General features: G+C 43.3%; 1 protein-coding gene across 5 annotated transcripts in view; it reads left to right on the forward strand.

Annotated features, from left to right (window-relative positions):
* The window catches only part of VPS41 (VPS41 subunit of HOPS complex), a 326,442-nt gene that overhangs the window by 40,793 nt on the left and 257,701 nt on the right, over positions 1-27,948 (forward strand). For 3 of the 5 annotated variants that reach the window (XM_034413658.2, XM_034413736.2, XM_087892430.1), the window contains exons 3-4: positions 22,287-22,394; positions 26,895-26,972. In XM_034413658.2, coding sequence (XP_034269549.1) covers positions 22,287-22,394; positions 26,895-26,972 — 186 coding nt within the window. The remainder of the gene's footprint in view (positions 1-22,286; positions 22,395-26,894; positions 26,973-27,948) is intronic. The other 2 variants (XM_087892429.1, XM_087892431.1) reach the window with 1 other exon arrangement.

Below are 27,948 nucleotides of genomic sequence, written 5' to 3' on the forward strand. Positions count from 1 at the left end.
CTCAACAACCTTCGCAACAAAGCGAAGATTGGAGACCGGACGATAATTTACCAACATTGCCGGGTCCAGGGAAGGCTTCTTGAGGAGAGGCCTCACCACCGCCTCTTTCAAGGCGGCGGGAAAGTCACCCTCACTCAGTGAAGCGTTTATAATCCCCTGGAGCCAGCCTCGTGTCACTTCCCGGGAAGCCAGTACTAACCAGGAAGGACACGGGTCCAATAAACAAGTGGTCGCGTTCAGTCTACCCAGAATCCTGTCCACGTCCTCAGGGGTCACAGGATCAAACTCATCCCAGATAACATTCTCAAGACCTGCCCCTGTCTCTCCCCCTGAGACTACCCAGTCGGAGTCCAAATCTTCCCGAATCTGAGTGATTTTGTCATACAGATACTGAACAAAATCCTCGGCTCTACCCTCCAAGGGGTCCTCCCGCGCTTCCTGGTGGAGCAGGGAGCGGGTCACCCTAAAGAGGGCGGCCGGGCGATTATCTGATGACGCAATAAGAGCAGCAAAATAACTACATTTCGCTGCTTTTATCGCCACTAAGTAATTCCTAATGTGGGATCTTACTAGTGTCCGGTCAGATTCAAGAAGACTGGCCCTCCAACTACTCTCTAGGCATCTTTTCCGGCGCTTCAACTCCCTCAGCTCCTCGGTAAACCAAGGAGCCAATTGAGATCGGCGCCGGGTCAGAGGCCGCAAAGGCACGACCCGATCCAGAGCACCAGCAGCCGCCCTATCCCAGGCGGCCACCAGGTCTCCAGTCGAGGCGTGTGCCAGAACCTCAGGAAATGGCCCAAGCTCCGTCTGGAATCTGTCAGGTTCCATCAGGCGCCTGGGGCGGAACCATCTGACCGGCTCCGCCTCCCTGCGGCGGGGTGCAGCGGTTTGAAAGTCGAGACGAAGGAGAGAGTGATCTGACCATGACAAGGGTTCAGTAACTATATCCCCTATATCAAGATCCCTCAACCACTGTCCAGAGACAAAAACCAGATCCAGCGTGTTTCCCCCTGTGTGGGTAGGGCCATGAATTAACTGGGTCAGGTCCATAGCTGTCATGGAAGCCATGAACTCCCGAGCCATCTCTGACGTCTCACCCACGGACGGCAGGTTGAAATCCCCCATAACCATAAGCTTAGGGGTATCAACCGCCACCGCGGCGATGACGTTGAGTAGCTCGGGCAGGGCTGTTGCCACGTGGCAGGGAGCCAGGTACGTGATCAGCAAACCCATCTGAACCCCATGACCCCATTTCACAAAAAGGGATTCACAGCCGGCCGTCTGAGGAACAGTGGCCTCCCTCGGTCTCAGACCTTCTTTAATGATAACCGCTACCCCCCCGCCCCTCCCCTGTGACCTCGGCTGATGGAATGCTTGGAAACCTGGCGGGCACATTTCAACGAGGGGAACCCCCCCCTCCTGGCCCAACCAGGTCTCCGTAATACCTGCCAGGTCCGCACCCCCCTCCTGAACAAGATCACAGATGAGGGGGGCTTTATTTACTACGGACCTGGCATTGCACAGCATCAGCCGAAGGCCTGGGTCCTGAGGGTCTATGCAACCTGAGGAGCGAGTAGAGCCTGGGGGGCCGGAGCACTCCACCGCTCGTAGACAGCGAGTGCGCACTCCCCTAACACGATATGGCCCCCTGCTCCCGCCATGTCTACCCCTCCCACCTACAGTACTGATGTTCAAAAAACTATCCGGACAAGCTCTAACCCCCCCCTCGATCCCGGGCCCTCCATCCCCCACACCACGCTTCACTGCCAGACCCGACCCTCCCCCTTGTGGGTTATCCCCCATACCCACAGCCCGAATTCCAATCTGACCCTCCCCCTCCCTAGGACCCCTTAAAAATTTGACTAAAAATTTTGTTAAAAAACCCCTCAATCCCCTCGTTTTCACATGCCACCTCTCTGGGTCCCAAAACCCTTCCTTGAGGTGGGCCCTCGATAGTGAGGAGGGCCACATCTGCGAGAAGGGGGAATCTCGCAGCGCAAGAAGATCTGCAGTCGTATACATCTCCAAAATGCAGCGATGGAGGCCCAAAGCTCAGACAGGGGACTTCACAAAAGATGTAACACAGCCAATTGTTCATCGATGTGCTGTTGGTGTCTCAACTGTCCTCTCACAACAGCAGGAGGGTCCTAAATTATCTCCTCCAATGGGGGCGACCTCCGGCCCGCCCTCTCACAGCGGAACCCCACGGGGCCGTAGATTGAAAAAGTTCTCCCACAGACAAGAGCCATGATGTAATAGAGGACCCCTCAACAGTTGCATCAATTTGGCTGACCATGGTCGGAAGAAAGATTTATCAGTCTATCAGTCAGTCTATGAGTCACGCCAGGGGTGAAGATGGAAAATCCTTGGCAAAGTCTTATACTCAAGATCATATTCGAGTAAGTCCCGATGAAAAAAAGGGAAGAAGGGAAGGGGAAGAAGGAAGAGGGGAAGAAAAGGGGGGGGGAGAAAGAAGATTCCCTCAATTAGGGCGAATAATAAGCCCATTTAGGCAGACACAGTACCTGGGAGGGGGAGGAGAAAAGGGCTGGTATCTATGTGACGGAAAACTCCTCCGTCGCCCCCCAGCCCTACATTCCTCAGATAGTTCAGTTCTTCCGGGATAACAAATCCAAACCCCAGCCTCCATTGGATGTCACAGGGGGCCTCCAGGTCCTCTACAGCTGCCAAGATATCCCGGGAGGGGGTCTTTCTTCTCCAGTCCGTTATGCTCCTCTCAGTTTTCACCCTCTAGCAAGGCCCCTTCTCCGGCAATAGGGCCTGAGAACAGCTCCAGTACTTCCATGGGGTGTGCCATGGCCCAGTTTAATGTTGGGGCCGGCCTCACCACCCCCGCTGATATCCACGCCACCATTCCCGGTTTCCAGGGGCCGCTGAGTTATTGGGTCACTGTTGTACATTAGTAGTTGGACCAGACCCGACATTGCACTTAATGTTAATCTTTTGTCTCGACACGTATGTAAGGCAAAACAGTTTCATTGGACATGCGTTAAGAAATTATTGAAATACCTAAAACACACTAAACATATGAAGTTATTGTTAGAACCAATACATACTGATTATGCAGAATTAAGTTGTTATGCAGATTCTGATTGGGCGAGTGATAAGAAATCACGTAAAAGTACTTCAGGTTATATGATGTTCTTAAATGAATGTCCTGTTTACTGGCAAGTGTGTAAACAGAATTTTGTTTCTTGTTCATCTACTGAAGCTGAATATGCTTGTGTTTCAGATGCATGTAATTCTCTAACATGGTTTGATGCTTTGGTCACAGATATCTGGATACGTCCGATCCGACCGATCACCGTGATGGAAGACAATGAATCGGTGGTTTATATTTCTGAATCACATTTCACAGGTTCTAGATCCAGACACATTGACATCCGTTATCAAAACATAAAACATTTAGTGAAAAAAGGTTTTGTTAAATTGCAGTATGTGTCTACACATGATCAAATTGCTGATATGCTCAACAAACCACTTCCAGCAACTCAGCACGAGTATCTGCGTAAGAAGATGTGCCTTGCCTGATGTGACTTGACTGATGTCCGCTCAACTGGCAAAGAAGGGGTTGTCACTGTGTTATTTGTGTTTGCCAGCTGTGTTTGAATTCTATGACTTATGGTAGATGCTGAGCACCTTATCTCTAAACTACTGCGCATGTCCACATTCTTTCTTCTATCTTTTTTGTTCGCCTGCCAAGAGGTAAGGCAGAAACGCTGCCAAGATGTAATTAATAGCTAGTAGGATTGTTTTTATACTTCTTTATAATAAAATGTTTCTTAGAATATGTATTTTGGGTTTATTTTTCTTAAAAGTATACTTCAAGGAAAAGCCACGGTCCGTCTCTAATTAAGTGCAATTAACCCAAAGGGGAACGGGATTAATTGCCACCCTGACAGTCAGATATTCTTCTAAAGACAGCCGTGTATCCAGGAGGACACCCAAGTTGCGTGCCCTCTCCGTGGGGGCCAATGACTCGCCCCCAATAGTCAGTGATGGCACCAACTGGCTATATTGGGACGCCGGAAACCACAGCCACTCGGTCTTGGACAGGTTGCGCCTGAGTCTGTTTCTCCCCATCCAGATCCGCACAGCCTCCAGGCACCGGGACATCACTTCAAGGGCATCATTGGGGTGGCCCGGAGTGGAGATGTACAGCTGAGTGTCATCAGCGTACTGGTGGTACTTCACCCCGAAACCATGGATGATCTCGCACAGCAGCTTCACATAAATGTTGAACGGAAGGGGTGAGAGGACCGACTCTTGTGGCACCCCACACACAAGGCACCTCGGGGTCGACCTCTGCCCCCTTGCCAACACAGACTGTGACCGGTCAGAGAGAAAGGAGGAGAACCACTGCAACACGGTGCCCCCCACCCCCAACTCTTCCAACCAGCACAGCATGATACCATGGTCGATGGTATCAAAAGCCGCTGAGAGATCTAATAGGACCAGGACAGAGGAACAACCCCTGTCCTGAGCCTTCCAGAGATCATCTACCAACGCGACCAATGCTGTTTTTGTGCTGGAGCCCGATCTGAAACCCCACTGGAACAGATCTAGATAAACCGTTTCATCCAGGTACTGGGGAAGCTGTCGCACCACCACACTCTCAACAACCTTCGCCACAAAGCGGAGGTTGGAGACTGGACGATAATTTACTAATGCTGCCGTGTCCAGGGAAGGCTTCCTAAGAAGAGGCCTCACCACCGCCTCTTTCAAGGTGGCGGGAAAGTCACCCTCACTCAATGAAGCATTAATAATCCCCTGGAGCCAGCCTCGTGTAACCTCCTGAGAAGCCAGCACCAATCAGGAGGGACACGGGTCCAATAAACATGTGGCTGTGCTAAGTCTACCCAGAATCCTGTCCATGTCTTTGGGAGTCACAGGGTCAAACTCCTCCCATATAACATTCTCAAGACCTGCCTCCATCTGCCCTCCCGAATCTACCCAGTCAGAGTCCAAGTCTTCTTGAATTTGAGCGATTTTGTCATACAGATACTGCAGAAAGTCCTCGGCTCTACCCTCCAAGGGGTCTTCCCGCGCTCCCAAATGGAGCAGGGAGTGGGTCACCCTAAACAGGGTGGCCGGGCCGTTATCTGATGATGCAATAAGAGCAGAAAAATAGTTAAATTTTGCCACTTTTATCGCCACTAGGTAGGTCTTAATATGAGACCTCACCAGTGTTCGATTGGATTCGGAAAGGCTGGCCTTCCAACCACTCTCCAGGCATCTTTTCTGGCGCTTCATCTCCCTCAGCTCGGTAAACCAGGGAGCCAAGTGGGATCGGTGCCGAGTCAGAGGCCGCAAAGGCACAACCCGATCCAAAGCTCCAGCGGCTGCCCTATCCCAGTCGGGTCTTCAGTCGAGTCGTGAGCCAGACCCTCAGGGAATGGCCCAAGCTCCATCTGGAACCTATCCAGATCCATCAGGCGCCTGGGGCAGAACCACCTAATCAGTTCTACCTCCCTGCGGTGGAGTGTAGCGGTTCGAAGGGCAAAGCAAAGGAGAGAGTGATCTGACCATGACAAGGGCTCAATCACTATATCCCCTATATCAAGATCACTCAGCCACTGACCAGAAACAAAAACCAAGTCCAGAGTGTTTCCACCCGTGTGAGTAGGGCCTTGAACTAACTGGGTCAGGTCCATAGCCGTCATGGAAGCCATGAACTCTCGAGCTGTCTCAGACGTTTTATCGATGGATGGCAGCTTAAAATCCTCCATGACCATAAGCCTGGAGGTATCAACCGCCACCCCGGCTATAACGAGCAGTTCAGGCAGGGCGGCCGCCACGTGGCAGGGAGCCAGGTACGTAATCAGCAAGCCCATCAGTACCCCATGATCCCACTTCACAAGGAGGGACTCACATCCGGCAATCTGAGGAACAGTGGCCTCCCTCGGACCAAGACCTTCTTTTATGACAACCGCCATCCCCCCACCCCTACCCTGTGACCTCGGCTGATGAAATGTGCGGAAACCAGGTGGGCACATTTCAACGAGGGGGAACCCCCCCTCCTGGCCCAACCAGGTCTCCCTGATACCCGCCAGGTCAGCTCCCCCCTCCTGAACAAGATCACAAATGAGGGGGGCTTTATTTACCACAGACCTGGTGTTGCATAACATCAGCCAAAGGTTAGGTCCCTGAGGATCTGTGCAACCAAGGAAACGAGAAGAGCATTGGGGGCCGGAGCGCGCCACTGCTCGAAGACAGCAAGTGTGCACTTCCGCAACAAAATATGGTTCCTTGCTCCCACCATATCTGCCCCTCCCACCCACAGTACTGATGGAATGGCCCTCATCGGTACAAACTCTAACCCCCTCCTTGGCCCCGAGCCCCGCACCTCCCATGCCATGACCCCAATCCTAGTTCCAATCCAACCCTCCCCCCTCGGAAACCCTTAAAAATTGAGCTAAAAATTTAGATAAAAAACCCCTCAACCTCCTCTTCGCTGCATGCCACCTCTTGGGGTTCCAAAACCCGTCATCAAGAGGCCCTCAATAGTGTGGAGGGCCAGACCTGCGAGAGGGGGGAGTCTTGCAGCACAAGGAGCTCGGCCGCTGAATACATTCAATAGCCAGGGGTGGTGATAACATAACTTATGGCCATAGGATCAATGATGGTAATCCGAAATCAGAGAAAGGTCCCGGAGAGAAGTGCAGAAACTTCAGGTGCAGGTTAACTGGACTCCACTGTCCTCTCAGCAATGGGAGGAGTCTCATGCCATTTTGCCACAGCGGGAGAAAATAACCAAAAACCACCCTCTCACAGTGGCTGGCCAGAACTGGAAATGGCAATGGATATAAATGGTCCGTCATGTCCGGTAGTAAAACAGCAGCAGAGGTCCGACTCTCTCAGTACCTGCGTCCATAAGCAACAACTCTCTTTACAGCAAAGAGACACATGCTGGAATATAAAGCCGGGTACAGCTCAGAATATGGCAATATTAGGAGAGAATAAGATGGATAAGATGGATACTAAGGAGATATCCCAAGGAGGATGGAATCAGTTTTGATGTTAAAGGGCCATAATGAGGCCAAATCAGTTTTGATGTTAAAGGGCCATAATGAGGCCAAAAAAGCCAGGCCAGAGGGGGAGGGAGGACGGAAAGCAGCATAAGGGCGACAAAATTGCCATTCCTCGGCGGCCTTCCCATCTCTCTCCCAACCTCCTTCAGATCTTCCAGGTCCCAGAGTTCAGTCTCCCATCTCCCCCAGGTCTCAGTGGGGTTTTTTCAATCAGTACGAGGGCTGGACCCCTAAGATTGGGCCAAGCACCCTATGACAGCCAAACAATTCAACATAAGCTGTGATGAGTATCTCCCACCGCCAACTTCTAAGGGTCGCCAGGGCGCCAGGGCGCTGCCGCTCCCATCGGCGCCATCCCAGCGGTCGCCATTGCAGCTGCCGCCGCCGCCACCATCACTGCCATCAGCGTCCATGTCATCCCCGGGTCCTCCATCGGCTCCCGGGCCCTGATGAGGGTCACTGCATTGTCGTCACCGCCGTACTGCTGCTGCCGCTCCGGACGCCACCGCCAACACCTGCTGAACAGGCTGTCTGTCGCCCAGGCTGCTGAGGCCATCCTCCCGGCGTCCTCCCGGCAACGCCACCGTCCTCTCCACAGCACCCATACACACCGGCTCCAACTCGCTGGCTGCAATGTACCGGAGAGCAAAAAGCTCTCAGCAAGCCAGTGGAAAGCTCAATCTGCCGGGCCAGGGCCAGAAAGATCGAAAGTGGCCCATAAAGACCCCAAACAGCCAAAAAATCACCCCTGCAGCATCGGCAGCTTCAGGTACGGGCCACCATCTTGAGCATGCGCCTCAAATAGACGCTGTGAGGATACTAATCTATTGAAGCATTCTAATATCTTACTGTACTGTAACTGTCTCTTATCCTATATGAGTGTAGATCAATAATGCTTCTAGCATGCTCCTAGAAGCACGAAGCCGAGAACACCAGCCTGAAGATGACGAATGAGACTTCGTCGAAACGTTGCCAAGAAACCTCCAATTTTACGCGGGAGAAAACCCGAATAACCAAAGACCTACATATATATATATATATATATACCTACCGTATATGCTCAAGTATAAGACCTGAATATAAGACGTGGCACCTAAATTTTATCACAAAAAACTGGGAAAACTTATTGACTCGAGTATAAGCCTAGGGTGGGAAATGCAGCAGCTACTGGTAAATTTCAAAAATAAAAATAGATACCAATAAAATTACATTAATTGAGGCATCAGTAGATTAAATGTTTTTGAATATTTATTTAAAAGAAAAACAGTAAACTAGCTCTGTAAGTGGAAAAGAGGGTAAACAAAAACAATATGATATCAAAGCATCTTCTGAAGCCACATCTAGTGCCAGGGTTTGTGTTCTTTCCTTCCTTCCTTCCTTCCTTCCTTCCTTCCTTCCTTCCTTCCTTCCTTCCTTCCTTCCTTCATTCCTTCCTTCCTTCCTTCCTTCCTTCTTCCTCCCTCCCTCCCTCCCTCCTCCCTCCCTCCCTCTTCCTTCTTTCTTTCTCTCTTTCTTGTCTCTCCCTTTCTTTCTTTCTCTTTCTCTTTTTCTTTCTTTCTTTCTTTTCTTGCCCTTTTAGCATTTCTCTTGACACTTCTCCAAAATGCACCCCCAAGAAGCCACATCTCTCTCCCTCTCTCACACACAGAGGTTGGATTGGATATCTCTCTCCCACCCTCCTTCCCTCTCTGTTTTAGCCTTAGAAAGTCTACCAGTGCTACTTCTCATTTGGCAATGCCACCCCCCCCATTCCCCCACTGCCTTCCCCAAACACCTTCCCCCATTGCAAATGCGGTGTGCTGTTCAGGTGGGAAATGCCTGGAATGCAATAAAGCCCACCAATTCACCTCCTGCTGGCAGGCTGGCTAATGGGGTGAGAGGAGAGGCTCGCCCTTTGCCTGGCTTCCCTCCTCTCGTGGTCTCCTCAGTACTCGCTCATGTTCCCCCTCCCCAGTCTAGCATGATTGCAGGCGGAGCCAGATTGTCTTTTGCAAGCCCACTGTTGGAGAAGCCGGTGAGGGCTATCTTTTTGCATAGTTTTGTCCAGCTGTCGGGGGAGCATGGCTTCCTCCCCAGGCCCCCGTCCGTTTCCTCCCCCCAACAGCCAGACAAAGCTAGGCAAAAAGCCAGCCCTCACCGGTGCCCAGCTTCTCCGACAGCGGCCTTGGAAAGGGAAATATGAGCTTCTGCCTGCATCAACCTAGACTAAGGGAGAGAGCACGAGTGAGCCAGAGGCCCTTCCGTCCAGCCTTTGCCCAAAGCCACGCGCTGCACCGGAAGGCTGAAGTTGGAATTTCTTCCCCCCTCCACCGAAAGGAAAGAGGCACTCTTTCTGAGTAATATGTGTGATTGCACGTATGAACGAGCCCGTTTCCTTCATGAATACACTTAATACACGGCCGTGACCGGGAGGATTTTTCATCAGGTTCGCCTGATTCGCCAGTTGCGTCCCTTTCTGGATCGGGACTCGTTACGCACGGTCACTCATGCCCTCGTCACCTCCTGTCTGGACTATTGTAACGCTCTCTACATGGGGCTCCCCTTGAGGAGCACTCGGAGGCTCCAACTGGCGCAGAGTGCGGCCGCGCGGGTGGTGATGGGAGCAACGTGGCGCTCCCATGTAACGCCTCTCCTGCGCGAGCTGCACTGGCTCCCGGTGGTCTTCCGAGTGCACTTCAAGGTCTTGGTTATCACCTTCAAAGCGCTCCATGGCTTAGGACCTGGCTATTTACGGGACCGCCTGCTGCCACCAATAGCCTCCCACCGACCAGTACGCCCCCTTAGAGAGGGGCTCCTCCGGGTGCCGTCGGCCAAACAATGTCGACTGGCGGCCCCCAGGGGGAGAGCCTTCTCTGTGGGGGCACCTACGATCTGGAACGAGCTCCCCCCGGAGATACGGAGGATTCCGGATCTGCGTACCTTCCGTCGCGCACTTAAGACGTTTTTATTCCATCAAGCTGGCCTGACCTAAACTTTTCCTCTTTTAAATGGAATTTTAAATTTGGTTTTAATTTATTGGGGTTTTAAAATGTCTCAGCCAAATTTATTTAATTAGTTTTATCTTTATTTTAAATTTTGTATCTACATGTTTTATTTTATGGCTGTTCACCGCCCTGAGTCCTTAGGGAGTAGGGCGGTATACAAATTTAATAAAATAAAATAAAATAAAATAAATAAAATGCATAGTAAGGCTACAAAGCCTCCCCACCAAGGGTGCGAGAGGTAGGGGCAAGTTTTGAGGTGGGGGAGAAGAAGCCTTTGAAGGCTATGTCGCCATCCCGCCCTCGCCAGTCCGGCGGACTTTTCTGCTCCGCAACTGCGTTTTTCCACGAGGCTGCGCAGGGTGACAAATTGAGGGCGAGCAGTCAAAGCAGTTTGTTCCTCTGCCCTTATCCCCTGGCGGTTCAGAGGCGGAGCTATAATAGTGTTTTTTTTATTTCTTCCCTGAGAACTGGCAGCCAATTTCTAGCAGCGCCTTTGGTCTTGACGCATAAGCTGTTGGTTCTCTTCCCCCCCCACCCCTGCCTGCATCTTTCTCTCTCTCTGCTGGCTCCCTGAGCGGAATGGCCATGGCTGTCTGGAGCGGGTCCAGTGCCGTCCTGGCAACCTCACTCGAGTATAAGCCGAGGGGGGCTTTTTCAGCATAAAAAATGTGCTGAAAAACTTGGCTTATACACATATATGGTACATAGAGAGAGAGATTATAGCTTTTCAAAGGTTACCCAGCAAGAATCACAATTTGAAGCATGATCTTTTTCTTCTAATTCTAACTTTGCACATATTGACTCTCCATTTCTGTGAATATATGCTTTCATAACAGTTTAGTTTTGTAATTTAACTTTAGTTTTTCCAGTTTTGAATAAGATACCTCTTTTTTTCTTCTAATAAGCTAAGAAAATTTGTACCAATACCAATATGAAAAGCTGTTCGTATTTCATAAAATATACAGCATTTTTTTTTAAAAAAAAGTTTGTTATCTCATTTGTTGGGAGGCAGGGTAAAAGTTGAACTAAACAACACTGCAAACCAGAAGACAATATATTTCATAATTAATTTGATTACTGTTCTAATAAAAGCACAGAAATTGTCAGTTTTAAGATGTGCCATAAAAGATATCAATTTAAATCAATTAAAACCTTGAATTGAAGAGTAGGTGATAAATTGCAAATATCCTTCTGTTCTGTGTCATGTCTGAAGTTGATTCATGTTTAACTCTATTCAAAGAGGTTTCAGCAAAATAATTATGTTTAAACATGGACTTTTAACATGCATACATACATACATACATACATACATACATACATACATATGTAGGTCTTTGGTTATTCGGGTTTTCTCCCGTGTAAAATTGGAGGTGTCTTGGCGACGTTTCGATGAAGTCTCATTCGTCATCTTCAGGCTGGTGTTTTCGGCTTTGTGCTTCTAGGAGCAATGTGTGATCGCAGCTGTTTCTTCCTTTTAACTGCCAGTGGGGGTGTGAACTGATTGGGTGTTCAGTTTTGGCGATAGTTCTGGTCTTTTTAAAGTCAATATCATGTCCTGTGGCTTTAAGGTGTTGGACCAGGGAAGAAGTTGGTTCCTCTTTTCTGACTGAGTTCTTGTGTTCTTCAATGCGTGCACTTATTCTTCTGTTGATTTGTCCGATGTATGTGGTGGGGCAGGCGGTGCAGGCGGTGCATGGGATTTCATATACTCCTTGGTTTTCTAACTCAATTTTGTCTTTGGGGTTTCTTAGGATGGTGGATATTTTTCGGTTTGTGCACAAGCACAAATCCCCTTAAAGCCACAGGACACGATATTGACTTTAAAAAGACCAGAACTGTCGCCAAAACTGAACACTTTAACAACAAAATAATCAGAGAAGCCATCGAGATAGAAAAACGCCCACACAGCATGAATAAACGAGATGATACCTCCCGCCTACCAGCCATTTGGAAACCCGCCCTCATTGACAAACGAGTCCCTAACATACATATATATAGACATGACACAGCAGAAGCACATCTGCAATTACTCTCCAATTCAAATTTTTAATTGATTTTTATTGATGCCTTTTGTAGCACATCTTAAAATTGACAATTTCAGTATCTTATCTATCTATCCATCCATCCATACACACACACACACACACACACACAAACACACACACACACACACACACACACACACCCCTCTCTATGGCAGTAAGTATGTGCTGTTCTGTGTGGTATTTATAGTGCCTGTTGTAAGTGGCTTTTTTAAATGTTAATTGGGGTGTGTTGATGGCTGGCTTTTAAGTCATTGTTTACTTGTGCTGTCCAGCCCTCCCCTTATAAGTACTTTATGGGCTGGTGGTAAATCAGCACTCCTATTGAGTGATGAGCAACCTGTTTTCCAGGCTTCAATCTTTTTCCTGGCTGAGGAAGACAAAACCTTTGGTCCTGGTGACTGACCCAGATGAGATCTTAAACATTATCCTGGGACCCGCAAATTCACCTTCATTCATAAATGAATTTGTCTGTCATACAGTTTTAAAGAAAATTTGAAAAGTTCTCCATTTTAAAAAATAGGATTCTCATAGCTTAGCATTAAAAATGTATCCTTTTTGAATACCCATTTTTTCTTTCAAGAAATAACTAAGTACCACAGGATTTATACTACATTGGTAATTGATGTAATTTATTTTGGTATTTATGAATGGTATAGTGAAGTAGAGATAGCTGGCTTTTTGTTTCATATATTTCTGTTAAGAAAGGTGAACAGAAGAGTCTTCAACCTCATGCTTTAGGACCCTGATATGGTTAAAACTACTAGTATTGCCAAATAAAATAAGAGAACAGAGAACTTTCAGTGGTGGTTGCTCTCTAGTTTTCTGCAGGGTGGATAAAAATCAATGATTTTTAAAAAAAAATCAAAAAAGATTTTTTTGATTTAAATTGGATTTTTTTTATTTAAATCGGATTTTTTTGATTTAAATCGGATTTTTTTAAATAAAATGCTTTTTGAGGAAAATGTATTATCATCCAAAGGTTATTCCATCATGAAATAAAGATTAGTTTTTTAATTATGTAGAATAAGGCTGTATATGTTTAATTTTTTTGGTAAATAAATTCCATTAATCCATTCACAATGTCATGCTCTTCCAGAGGTTTTTGTAAGATTATTGGGCAGTTTCTCTGCCTACAAGATATTATCACAGATGCTTGGTTTACTTTTGCAGTTCTCAAAACTGAATTTGACTCAGCAGAGATCACATGCCTCTTCTTCACAGCAAAAATGTTATAACATGAACAGAGTTGAGAAAAAGACCTTAATCCTATTGTTCTACAAACCTATGAATACAGAATCAACCCCTTCAGTGCTAAGTTTCAAGAAGTTCAGTGAATAGAATAGAAACAATATTTTTCTGATTGTTTGGAGTGGAATAGATCTGCACAAGAAGAACGTGAAACTAAGTGTGAGGAGGAAGGGGCAAGCAGACAAGCAGTACAAAATGAAAGTGAAACTTTCTGAGCACAATACTGCACAGCCACAGACAAGTCTTTGGATCTTTTTGTGTGTATGCCCTGAGGTTTATCACATTCTTTCCTTGGAGGAAAAAACCTATAATGGCAGCAGGCCGTAAAAGAGACCCAGTTTGGCAATATTTTAATGAAGTTCCTTTACCTATCGGTAAGGCAGGTATGCGTGCAAACTGCAAACACTGCAACAAAGAAATGCAAGGCCTGGTGGCCCGAATGAGGCAACATCATGAGAAGTGCTGTGATGAAGATGATCAAAGAAACACATTTGAACAGGCAGGATCTTCAGATTGGTAAACATTTTTATTGAATCATATTTCTAAAGACTGCCTTGAACTATCATGTTGAGCAAAATTATATTTCTTATTATTACTGCATGTTACTGTCATTTGGTACAGTTATGAAGAAAAGCAAATATTCCTTTTGGGGCAGTGCTGTGTACAATAAGCAGAAATTGTATAAACAATAAAATAACAGCATTGACTTTTTTGTTTAGGGGAATTCATGGATTCTGGAAGCTATCCATCTTCAAGATCACCATCCTCCTGTTCTACAGTTTCAGAGTTATCCATCCAGGATAGTGCTTCATTAGCATCATCATCATCAGACACCCACAGCCACATATCACTATCACCTAAAAGAAAGAAAAAACTCTTCCCTCCTGGAACCACCATAGATAAGTTTGTGATAAAAACTAGCAGATTAGAAAAAGAGTTAATTGATGAAAAAATTGCCCAGTTTGTTTATGCAATGACCTCTTCTTTCCGTCTGACTGAGAACCCACATTTCATTAATATGGTTCAGTCACGGAGACCAGGATACAGTCCACCCAGCAGAGCAGATGTTGCAGGGAAACTGCTGGATAAAGTGTATGATAGAGAAATGGAGCAATGTGCAACAGCTCTGGAGGGTAGAATTGTTAACCTAAATATTGATGGGTGGAGTAATGTCCACAATGATCCTATTGTATGTGCTTGTATAACAACAGAAGAAGGGAAAGTCTTCCTTGCACAAACAATTGATACGTCAGGAAATGCACACACAGCAGAATACTTACAAGAAGTGGCAGTAAAAGCTATAATAACATGTGAACAAAAATTCAAATGTCTAGTACGCAGTTTGGTCACAGACAATGCTGCAAATGTATCCAAGATGAGAAGAAATTTAGAAGAGCAGGAAGGGAATACAAAGGTAATAACATATGGTTGCAGTGCTCATTTGCTGCACCTCTTAGCCAAAGACTTAAGTGTTCCAGAAATAAAGACTAATGTTGTTGAAATTGCTAAATACTTCCGTAACAATCATTTTGCTGCAGCAGCTCTAAAAAGGATGGGTGGAACCAAGCTAACGCTCCCACAAGATGTTAGATGGAACTCTGTGGTGGACTGTTTTGAGCAGTATATCAAGAACTGGCCTATTCTGATGACAGTTTGTGAAGAAAATTGAGATAAAATAGATGGCACTGTCACGGCCAAAATCCTCAACATTGGGTTTAAGAGAAATGTTGAATATATGCTGAGCATCCTGAAACCCATCTCTGAAGCTTTAAACAAAATACAGAAAAATAGCTGTTTTATTGCTGATGCTGTTGAAATTTGGAAGGAACTGAGTGAACACTTAAAAACAAAACTACATATGCACAGAATTAAATTACAAGCATTAAAAAAACGAATGGAACAAGTACTGTCTCCAGCTCATTTTTTGGCAAATATTGTCAATATCTAGTATCAGGGTCAAAACTTAAATGCTGAGGAAGAGGAGTTAGCTATGACATGGGTATCCAGCAATCATCCATCTGTAATGCCAACTTTAATAAACTTCAAAGCTAAGGGGGAACCATTCAAGAAATATGTGTTTGCTGAAGATATTTTAAAGAAAATCACACCAGTGAACTGGTGGAAGTCACTTAAGCACTTTGATTTAGAGACTGTTCAAGTAATGATTTCACTTTTAACAGCAGTAGCTTCTTCTGCAGGCGTTGAAAGAATATTCTCTTCCTTTGGACTCATTCATTCTAAATTGAGAAATCGTTTGGGACATGATAAAGCAGGAAAGCTTGTTTTTCTTTTCCAGATTATGAACAAAGAAGAAGATGAAGATGATGAGTGAGCTACAGAGGACAGTATTTAAGTTTTTCATGTGTAGGCTGGGCTGACAGTCTAAGTTTCTTAATATATATATATATATATTGTTTAGCCAAATTAGTTAACAAACATGGATGTTTGTTTAAACAAATAACATATGCTGTAATGTTATTGTTTCAGTTGAATAAATCTATTTAAATTGTTATTATTAAGGTAATGATTATTTTTCTCCTTCCTAAGTACAACAGAAAAATTGTCCAAATATAATAATAATAATAATAATAATAATAATAATAATAATAATAATAATAATAATAATATTGAAAATTGGAAACACAAAGCTCTGCATGGCCAATACTTGAAAAGTATTGAAGGCAAAGCTGACCAGAAACTAACTTGGAACTGGTTAAGATCAGGAGTACTGAAAAAAGAAACTGAAAGCTTTATTTTGGCAGCTCAAGAACAAGCCCTAGCCACAAACTGTATGAAGGCAAAAATTCAACATGTTACCACCAACAGCAAATGCCGCCTCTGCAATGAGAAAGATGAGACAGTCGACCACCTGATCAGTGGGTGCAGCAAAATTTCACAAACTGACTACCTACAACGCCATGACCGTGTTGCTAAAATCATTCACTGGAAATTGTGCCAGAAGTTTGGATTTGAGTACAGCAAAAACCACTGGGAACATCAGGTTGAGAAAGTTTTAGAGAATGAGAAACTCAAGATCTTGTGGGACTTTAGGATTCAGACTGACAGGCACTTGGTCCACAACACACCTGACATAACAATAGTTGAAAAGAAAAAAGTATGGTTCATTGACATTGCAATACCTGGTGATGCACGAATTGAAGATAAGCAGCAAGAAAAAACCACAAAGTACCGGGACTTCCAAATTGAAGTTGAGCGACTGTGGAAAAAGAAATCGTGTATTGTCCCGATTGTAATTGGAGCCCTCGGAGCAATACCCAAAGGGCTACCCCACTATTTAGAAATTCTAAATTTGCCGGACTTGAACATTTTGACTCTACAAAAAACCACCTTACTCGGAACAGCTTACATCCTCCGACGATACCTTAACAGTTCCTAGGTCCTTGGTTAGGACTCGAGCTGCTGAACTATTAACCAGCCTCAAAGGCTGTGAATCTCACTAAAGATTAACTAATAATAATAATAATAATAATAATAATAATAATAATAATAATAATAATAATAATAATAATTTTATTTCTATACCGCCCTTCTCCCGAAGGACTCAGGGCGGTGTACAGCCTATTTAAAAACACAGAACAAAACAACGATTAAAATTTAAAATCATTAAATAATTAGGCTCCAATTAAAATCCCAAAAATTTAAAATACCCCAATTTAAAATCGTTATGTTGATAGCCCGGCCTGGCGGAACAACAGGGTCTTCAGTGCGCAGCGAAACACCCGGAGGTCGGAGATCTTACGTATTTCCGGGGGCAGTTCATTCCACAGGGCTGAGGCTCCCACAGAGAAGGCCCTCCCCCTGGGTGTCGCCAGACATAACTTGGCCGATGGCACCCTGAGGAGACCCTCTCTGTGGGAACGGACTGGTCGGTGAGAGGCTATTGGTGGCAGAAGTCGGTCTCGAAGGTACCCGGGTCCTATGCCATGGAGAGCTTTAAAGGTGGTAACTGTGGTCGACAGGTAAATCCCATTATCGTTTTAAAGAGAGACAGAGACTAAAATAATCCTGGGACAGAGTTTATTTACTTATTCACTTTGCAAAGGGCCTTTCTCTCTGGAGTAGAGAAAGACGGAAATAAAACAATTTACACAAGTTTTTATAGTCTTCAGGAACATCAGAATACACGTCAATAACGTACCTTGGGAATCAGTTTCAGATCTTACATAACATCTTATATAACATATGTAGTACATGATTCCACCCTGGAAATTCCCTAATTCCCAACAGAAATACCCCTCAAAAACATCAATTGCGTACTTCCTTTAATTAATGAGGGCAAGTTGACCCAAGAACATATTTCCTGCAAGATAAACATCCTCTAAAAAACACAGGAATTACACACTTCCTTTCTCATGTTCTTAAATGTCAGCTAAATTATATAATCAGGTTATACAAGGTAAAACAAAGCCTTAACATGATTTTAAAATGGCGTAACTCAGGTTATGCTTTTACAGGAATAATTCTTATTTTTCTCACAGTAACCAACACCTTGAATCGCACCCGGAAGACCACTGGGAGCCAGTGCAGCTCGCGCAGGAGGGGTGTCACATGGGCGCAACAAGTTGCACCCATAACCACCCGCGCGGCCGCATTCTGGACCAGTTGGAGCCTCCGAGTGCTCTTCAAGGGGAGCCCCATGTAGAGAGCATTACAATAGTCCAGCCGGGAGGTGACAAGGGCATGAGTGACCGTGCGCAGGGCGTCCCGATCCAGAAAGGGCTGCAACTGGTGAATCAGGCGAACCTGATAAAAGGCCCCCCTGGCCACGGCCGTCATATGCTCTTCTAAAGACAGCCGTGCGTCCAGGAGGACACCCAGATTGCGGGTCCTCTCTGTGGGGGGCAAAGATTCATCCCCAATAGTCAGCGATGGCACCTGCTGACTATATCGGGGCGCCGGAAGCCACAGCCACTCGGTCTTGGAGGGGTTGAGTCTGAGCCTGTTCCTCCCCATCCAGGCCCGCACGGCCTCCAGGCAGCGGGACATCACATCAAGGGCATCGTTGGGGTGGTCTGGGGTGGAGATGTACAGCTGAGTATCATCAGCGTACAGATGACACTTCACCCCAAAACCACGGATAATCTCACCCAGCGGCTTCACATAAATGTTGAACAGGAGGGGCGAGAGGACCTACCCTTGCGGCACTCCCCATGCGAGATGCCTCGAGGTCGACCTCTGTCCCCCTGCCAACACAAACTGCGAGCGGTCGGAGAGGAAGGAGGAGAACCACCGCAGAACGGTGCCCCCTATTCCTAACCCCCTCAACCCCTGCAGCATGATACCATGGTCGATGGTATCAAAAGCCGCTGAGAGGTCTAATAGGACTAGGACAGAGGAGCAACCCCTGTCCCGAGCCCTCCAGAGATCATCCACCAACGCGACCAATGCCGTTTCTGTGCTGTACCCCTGCCTGAAGCCCGACTGGTACGGGTCCAGATAGATAGCTTCATCCAGATGCCGGGGAAGCTGTCGTGCCACCATGCTCTCAACAACCTTCGCCACAAAACGGAGGTTGGAGACTGGACGATAGTTGGCTAATTCAGCCGGGTCCAGGGAAGGCTTCTTGAGGAGGGGCCTCACTACCGCCTCTTTCAAGGTGGCAGGAAAGGCACCCTCACTCAGAGAAGCTCTTATAATCCCCTGGAGCCAGCCTCGTGTAACCTCCCGGGAGGCCAGCACCAACCAGGAGCGACACGGGTCCAATAAACACGTGGCGGCACTAATCTTACCCAGAACCCTCGGGAGTCACAGGATCAAACTCCTCCCAGATAACATTCTCAAGACCTGCCCTCGTCTCCACCCGTGGACTCATCCAGTCGGAGTCCAAGCCATCCCGAATCCGAGTGACTTTATCGTGCAGGAATTGCACAAAATCCTCAGCACGACCCTGCAAGGACTCCGAAGAAGGGAGTGGGTCACCCTAAACAAGGCGGCTGGGCGGTTCTCTGCAGATGCGATAAGAGCGGAAAAATGGTTAGATTTTGCCGCTTTTATCGCTACTAGGTAGGTCTTGATATAAGACCTCACCTGTGTCCGGTCGGAATCGGATTGACTAGTCCTCCAAATGCTCTCTAGGCGTCTTTTCCGACGCTTCATCTCTCTCAGCTCCTCAGAGAACCAAGGAGCCAATTGAGATCGGCATCGGGTCAGAGGCCGCAAAGGCACGACGCGGTCCAAAGCTCCAGCGGCCGCCCTTTCCCAGGCGGCCACCAGCTCTTCAGTCGAGTCGTGTGTTAGAGTCTCAGGGAACGGCCCAAGCTCCGTCAGTAACCTTTCGGGGTCCATCAGGCGCCTGGGACGGAACCATCTGGTCGGTTCCGTCTCCCTGCGGCGGGGGAAGGCGGTAGGAAAGTCTAATTGGAGGAGCGAATGATCTGTCCATGACATGGATTTAATATCTAGGTCCCCTCTACCAAGATCATTCAACCACTGACCAGAGACAAAAATCAAGTCCAGAGTGTGTCCCCCTATGTGAGTGGGGCCTTGAACTAACTGCGTCAGGTCCATGGCCGTCATGGAAGCCATGAACTCCCAAGCCGCCTCTGATGCCTCACCCGCGGATGGAAGAATGATTAACCTATTAAACTGGGGATAAAAAAACTAATATGAAAAGTTGTTATTCTAAAAATCTTCATCTACTTGCATATTAAAGTTATACCAGCAAGAATTAGTCTTTATGTAGAAAACTATGATTTAAATCAAGCCTTACTGACTAGTGATTTAAATCGTGATTTAAATCAGTTTGATTTAAATCAAATACACCCTGGTTTTCTGTGACTAGTACATAAGAATTATGAAGAACTAATTCCTTCAAGACTTAGTTGTGCTATCAGGATTGAAGGTCCCAAGAATCAGAGACTTTTTTAGATGGCTCCAGTATACTTTCTGTCTCTCTATGCTTGGAGTTTATATGTATTTTTAGTTTTAGTCATCTTTATTTTAGTGCTGATTTTTTAATTTTTAAAATGTCTATTTTTATATATTTTATAATATATAAAATGTCTATATGTCTATATAAGTCTGTAGTCTATAGTCTATATGTTTATATATGTCTATAATATATAAAAATGTCTATTTTTAAATATTTTATAATATATTTTATAATTATATAAAATATAATATATGTATATTTGTATGTGTATGTGTACGTACATATATATATACATATATATACTTATATATACATATATATACACACACACACATATATATACATATATATATATATACATATATATACTTATATATACATATATACACACACACACATATATACATATATATATATACATATATATATACATATACATATATACACACACACACACACACACACACACACACACACACACACACACACATATTTCTTTTATTCATAGGTTTATATGTGCATTACTGTTCTAGCCAGGGTTTTTCCTACGTAAATCAAGATATTTGTATTGCCATAGTTGGGTGACATCTCAAATCACCACTTTCCAGGCTTTATCAGACATTTTGTGTTGTCTGCTGTGAGATTTAAGGGAGACTAAGATAGATCTATTTCGGCCTTATAAGGCGTCTTCAGTTAGCCACACCCTTATTTTATGACTCCTCCCTGTAAAGGTCAAATATTTATTTTGTTCTTTTATTAGTAGGTTTATATGTGTGTTACTATTCTAGCCAGGGTTTTTCCTAAGTAAATCAAGATGTTTGTATTGCCATAGTTGGGTGACATCTCAAATCACCATTTTCCATGCTTTATCAGACATTTTGTGTTGTCTGCTGTGAGACTTAAGACTCTATCTTAGTCTCCCTTAAGTCATAAAATAAGGGTGTGGCTAACTGAAGAGGCTTTATAAGGCCGAAATAGATCTATCTTAGTCTCCCTTAAGTCTCACAGCAGACAACACAAAATGTCTGATAAAGCCTGGAAAGTGGTGATTTGAGATGTCACCCAACTATGGCAATACAAACATCTTGATTTACGTAGGAAAAACCCTGGCTAGAACAGTAATGCATACACACACACACACACACACACACACACACACACACACAGTAAATGATTACTGTGTGTGTGTTTGCGTTTGTGTGTGTGTATATATACAATGTTTCTCCAAAAAGAAGGCCAGGTCTTATTTTCTTTTGACCCCTGAAAAAACAGCTAGGCCTTCTTTTTGGAGGGTTCTAATTATTGACTCATTTTGTGGCGGTGGCACCGACAGCCTCGCCCAGCAGGACCCCGCTGCTGCCCCACTTCTTCTGCGGCTGCTGCCACCACTCGCATGCATCGCCTCGGCCTCCGTTTCACCTCCAGATGCCTGTCGGAAGGCATCTGCAGCCAATAACAGAGATCCGGATAGATTTGACTCTGTTATCAGCTGCAGATACTTTCTGGAATGCCCTCTGCAGCCGATAATAGAGCTCCAGATCGATCTGGAGCTCTGTTATTGACTGCAGATGCCTTCCGAAAAGCCCTCTGCAGCCAATAATAGAGCTCTGGACAGATTTGGAGCTCTGTTATCAGTTGTAGATGACAGGTGCCGGCAGGCATCTAAAGGCGGAACAGAGGCTAGGATGATGCATACGAATGGCGGCAAGCAGCTGCAGAAGAAGGCGAGGTAGGTGTTGGGGTGTGTGAGGCCTGGTAAGTAGGGCAGCTCCACCCTCCCATCCCCACCCTAGCTTATTTTTTACCTGTGTGCCTCGCCCCACCCCCTTACCCCGGGGTGGGTGGGGTCTTAATTAGGGCTAATTTTGTAGGTGGGGCTTAATATGATCGCATGTGTTCAAAAACATGATAGGGCTTCTTTTCAAAGTAGGTCATCTTTTTGGAGAAACACAGTGTGTGTGTGTGTGTGTATCTATATCTATATCTGATGAGAAGAATGGCTATATATATATTATTAATAACATAAAGTAAAAAAATGAATTCTTAAGCTTAATTCTTAATACAGGAAGATATCAGTGAAGAAGAGCCCAAATTGAAGTATGAAAGGCTTTCTAATGGAGTTGGAGAAATTATTCAAAAGGATATAACCAGTTGCATGACAATCCATGAGAAAGTAAGTTATTAATTTTGAAAAATATGTACAAATGTGTTATATCTTCCTTATATTTCTATTTGTTATGTTGAGCCAAGCAATAAGAATTTGGGAGCGTGTAATTAATGCCAGTAGTTCCAAATGAAGAACGAAATTTGCAAGCTTATTTTGTAGGGTTCCAACAGGAAATGGCAAGGTGAGCATAAGGGTGTTATACTTTGCTCAGAAACAATTTGTTCTGGGAAAGTAGTTTTTCTTTATCTAAATATCTAAATAGACTTTTGGCATTATTCATTGCCACTATGTTGAGGAAATATAGGGTTGGGATTTAAATTTTACTGAGTAATTTCCCATATCAATTTACTAGCCAATAGTTTTGCCGATACTTTTATTAAAGAGTTTAGATTTGCATCAGACCCTAAATGCAATGAGTTATTTACATTAATCTTAGGTTCTATTGCTTGAACAAAGTATTTTAAGTTTTTTTCTTATTCTCTTTAACTGAAGTTTCATGAATCTTACATAAGTTATATAATTATGTTGTAATTGTAATTATTCATGTAGGTAGTACATAATCAAAATATAATTAATAGATGGCAATAGTGAGGATTTTTTCAACTCTTCACAGAATGAAAAGTTACCTTGGAAGTAATTTTTACTTGTAGATCTCTCAGACAATTTATGTGAAGGTTTCTAAATCTAATAATGATTGAGCCAGAGTGCTGTATATTTCTATTCTATCAAAGTACTACATATTTCTATATTTTCTGTTTTTTCAAATATTCATACTGTCAAGGTATAATTACAGGCATTCCAAAGAATTATTCCAGAAGCTCTAAAAAATTGGACTGTTCAAGCTTTGTGCTACTCTATGGGCCCATTCATCTGTCCCCTTGTATTAACAGGACCATGCTGCTGAGATTTAATAGCAAAATGCAATTTTTGGTGATGCAGTGTTTTTTTTAAAATTCAAGTTGCAAAATCAATGTTGTGAGAGAAATAGCATAAAAATATTTTGTAAAAAAGATGAACAAAATCCTTAAATAAAATCATACAAAGTTATATGCCATCAAAACCCTCCCTCTGCCTTCATTAATCAATTTTAATAAAGTTAATTGCCTTTTTGGAATTTGTTTTGTCTTTTGAATTTGCTATATTTTTATAATCTTGTAATTTTAATTTTTTTAATCCTAAAATAACATTTTAATTTTAAAATGTACTGTTTTATATGTTTATATTATATTGTACACCACCCCGAGTCCCTTCTTGAAGGAGATTTCCAGTCTAGAAATCTATATATAGAAAAGTGAAATCCACTCACTCATCATGAAATCTCCAGAACGGTAAAGCCTACAGACTTGAAATTTGGCATGTACATTCCTCTTGACTTCTAGGTGCTCGGTAACAAAGGATTTTTCGAAATGACCATCAGGTCATTAGTATTTCATATATAATATATTCATATACAGTATATTAACATGCTCTGATGCTAAGGAGTTAGACGCTCTACTCCCCCTTCCCACCTGAAAACTTCCAACTGCCACTTGCCTTACATTCCGTTACCTCAGGTCAAGCTGGCAGAAGTTCCACTCCTTCATTCAGGAAGTACTCCTTACAGTACTAAACGTCACTACCTCACCAAAATGTCTACGCCTTCCACCTATGGAACTGCTTCCAGACTCAAGGTGGTGGGTGAGATGTATTATGTGTTATGTGTTTCAATTACTGACCACCACTGAGCCAACGGATTGTTAACTGAATTTCTCCTGCATAGTGTCCCAGCCCCAACTCACTTCATACGCTGACCTTCTCAGTTCAGATGAATCTGTTCCTTCTACTGTAACACCAGTTAAAGGGAAAATACTGTATTTCTGCTGCCCGGAAGTACAATGGATGTTTCAAAATGACATCTTTTGGAGCCAGAGAGGTGAAGGAGGGAAATTTTATGCCAACATTCAAAGTGGAGGGGCAGGTCTACCACAGGATAGGGAGTATCATGGCGTGGCCTCAACAGCAGCCTTCATTTCTCCTGATATACTTTGTTGGTGATGATGACAATGAGAGTCTGTCAAGACCATGGGGATGCTACAGTGGTCGTAAGTGTGAAAAATGGTAATAAGTATAGGTATCCAACTAGTACAATATAAATTTCAATAATATTGAATAATTATTCAATTATTATATTACATATATATTACTAAATATCCATGGATGCTTATCAAGTATACAATTTTGTACTGTACTTTAACAAAGGAAATGCTCTTTTCTACCTCCCTTTATATAAACATAGCATGCACGTGCTGATTATGATGGGAGATGCTCAGACTTATTGTACTTGTTAATTATCATTAGTTCTGCAAAGGTTTTTTCAGCTTTGATGATTTGACAGCTTTCATTTTTAATCTGGAAGTATGGGGTTTACTTTTTTAAAGAAGCAAATGTCTTAGACAATATAAATAGTTTCTATCTTTGGAAGTCTCCTAATTATAGTGTCACAAGCAACAACATAATAACAAAGTTGTTTCTAATAACTGAGCACTTTTATAAACTGGACCATTTATGAGACGATCAATAATGTTAGAAGCTGATACAAAGAGTTTTAGGAATTGGTCTCGCATAATACTGAGGCTAAAAATTGAAGATGGAATGTGTATCTTTCCCACATCTTTCTCTATGAGTAAATAAAAAGAAATAACACTGTAGCATCTACAATAGATGTGTTTTATGATTAGAACACTTTACTTTGTTCAGACTATAAAATCTGGTTTATATTTAGACTATTTTCCCTCCAGAGGTATTTTTTTTTCCGATTATAAAACATATTTTCACTGGACCTTCTGTCTGCATTGGAAGACTAATCGTCCTGGCACCCAGTGCATTCAAGCAGGCCTGTGCAGTGGAATAGTCATACCTAGTTATGTCTGCACACCTGATGTTTTATTAACTAGTATTGATTTTTTTTTTACCCAGGGGACTTTTTTCTTTCTGTAAAAAGGCAACCTTGCAGGAGTGAAAGGCATTGCGGGGGATGAATTTCTAATGAACCCCTTCTCTCTTTGCCTCTCTTTCTCCCTTTTTTGACTTCTCTTTAATGTGGCTTCATATTTTAAGTGCCTGAACTGAAATTTCATTTTAAGCAATTCCATTTTGATAAATCCTTTTAAACCTTGACTTTCTGTAAGGTTATTAAAAAAAAAGATTGTGCTGCTTGACTGACATGCTTAGTAGTGCCTGTAAATTTGAGCATTTCATTATAGGTTGCAGTGAAGCATGATCACATGCAATGAAATACAGAGAATTTAGCAGCCTGACTACTTGAGTAATGCCAAAGGAAGGAAAGGCACTCTATTTTATACCAAGCAGTAGCAAACTTTTTGATATATTTTAAATCTGGTTTTTAATCTTTGTGATGGAATAACACCTAAGTCCCTTCTGCATTATTTTGAATATTTTGTGCGTTCATGCAGCTCATATCTTTTGTGCACCTTTCAGTCAGATTGGTCTTTCCCCTAGGCTGGCTCCTAACTATCTGCATCTAAAAGTTGTGCCTGTAAAACCAGAGCGGACTTTGTAATTTGCAGTGCAAAACTCTCTTCTGTTGACCGGTGGGTGGTTTGCTAAACGAGAGATCTGACATTTTCAAAAAAGTAGGGCTTAGATATTTTTCTAGATTTGTAGAAATAATGTAGGTGCTTGTTGGGAACAGTAATTAACTTAGCTTTACTATATAAATGAAGTCATGGAAAGAAAAATATCTTTTTTTAAAAAAATCTGGTCTTTATTACTTTATAAGTAACTTGAGGCAAACAAACATACCACTCCTTCCTCCTCCTATTTTCCTCACAAGAACCCCATGAGGTAGGCTGGACTAAGAAAGATTGACTTGCCCAACACCACCGATACAATATTGTATGTAGCTTTATAACACATACAAACATTGTTTGGTAAAAAAGCCAAAATCTCATAAGATCTTATCTGCAAGCAGAAATGTCACAAAATTCCAATTATTTTTACTATTGTGTTATGCTTATTTTTATTATTATTCTGCTGCTGCTTTCTCTCCTACTTCTTTACAAAAATGAAGTATAGGGTATACACTCTAGTATCGTCACAACTATTATGGTGCTGTACTATCAGTCCATCTGGTTATTTGAATATTTCTCTGAAAGTTAAAGATCAAATATGGCAAGGGTCAGAAGAAGAACTGGCTTTTCTATTGCCAAAATAGCAATATTTCATTTTTGTCTAGTTTTTAAGAGGTCAAGAATGCATTAAGTGACAGTTTTACATTTTTACAATTTTCTTTTACAATTTTAAAGTGTTTGCTTTATATTAACCCTTGTTTAGATGTCATTTGTATTTTGCTGTTATACTCTTTGAATAGGTTTCAGGAATGTTACGGTATGATTCACGCTTGATGTACATTATCACAGTAATATTTAGCACAAAGAAATGGTATGTTGTACTCTCCCTATTATAATTTCTCTGGATAATGTCTTTCTCCCACTTTTTTCTATTTAGTTTTTGGCACTTGGAACACATTATGGCAAAGTTTATTTGTTAGATGTCCAGGGGAACATCACACAAAAGTTTGACATTGTAAGTACAAATTATTTTACCATATGACTATTGCAACCTAAAATACTGTGTTTAAAATAATATAACATTTATACTCGATTTATTCTTCTGTATGCACTTCATAGAGCAGTTTTTTTTGCCATGCCATTGGAACTCAGCATTATGATTAAGATAAGAATGAATGATTGAAGAGTTGATAATTGAAATATAGTCCACATTAATGGCTATAGGCAGTTTATAAAAAAACCTAAACTTTCAGCTAAAACAATTGGGTAAAAAGAGGATTTTTTAAAAAAAAAATGATTTATATGCCGTCCTTCTCCGGAGACTCAGGGCAGCTTACAATGCGTTAAGCAATAGCCTTCATACTTTTGTATATTTTATACAAAGTCAGCTTATTGCCCCCACAATCTGGGTCCTCATTTTACCTACCTTAGAAATTAGATTTAAGCTCTTTCCTAAAGTCCAATAAAGAGCAGAGAGACTGATTTTACTCCAGTGACAATTTAGAATGTTAAATATCAGAAAAATCAGAATTTGCTGTTCATACTAAAGTCTATTATTTCTGCATGGTTGGAGTCTCCTGATTCTCACTCCAAAATCTAAAAATGTCTGTACATGGTAAGGAGGTCCTATGAATGCCTAAGCTATACAAGACTTTATATACCAGAGTGAGCACCTAAAATGAACTTAAATCCTTATATGATAAACCAGACTAAGAAGTAGTCCCATTTAAACCAGGACAACTTTTATTGTCATAGATATAGTAGCAGAATCTTTAGAATAACAGAGTTGGAAGGGATCTTGGAGGTCTTCTAATCCACCCCCTGCTTAGGCAGGAAACCCTACACCACTTCAGACAAATGGTTAATCAACATCTTCTTTAAAACTTCCAGTATTGGAGCATTCACAACTTCTGGAGGCAAGTTGTTCCACTGATTAATTATTCTAACTGTTAGGAAATTTCTCCTTAGTTCTAAGTTGCTTCTTTCCTTGA

This window comes from Pantherophis guttatus, chromosome 4, assembly GCF_059756535.1.
Source record: "Pantherophis guttatus breed Tessera chromosome 4, ASM5975653v1, whole genome shotgun sequence".
NCBI classification, from domain to species: Eukaryota; Metazoa; Chordata; class Lepidosauria; order Squamata; family Colubridae; genus Pantherophis; species Pantherophis guttatus.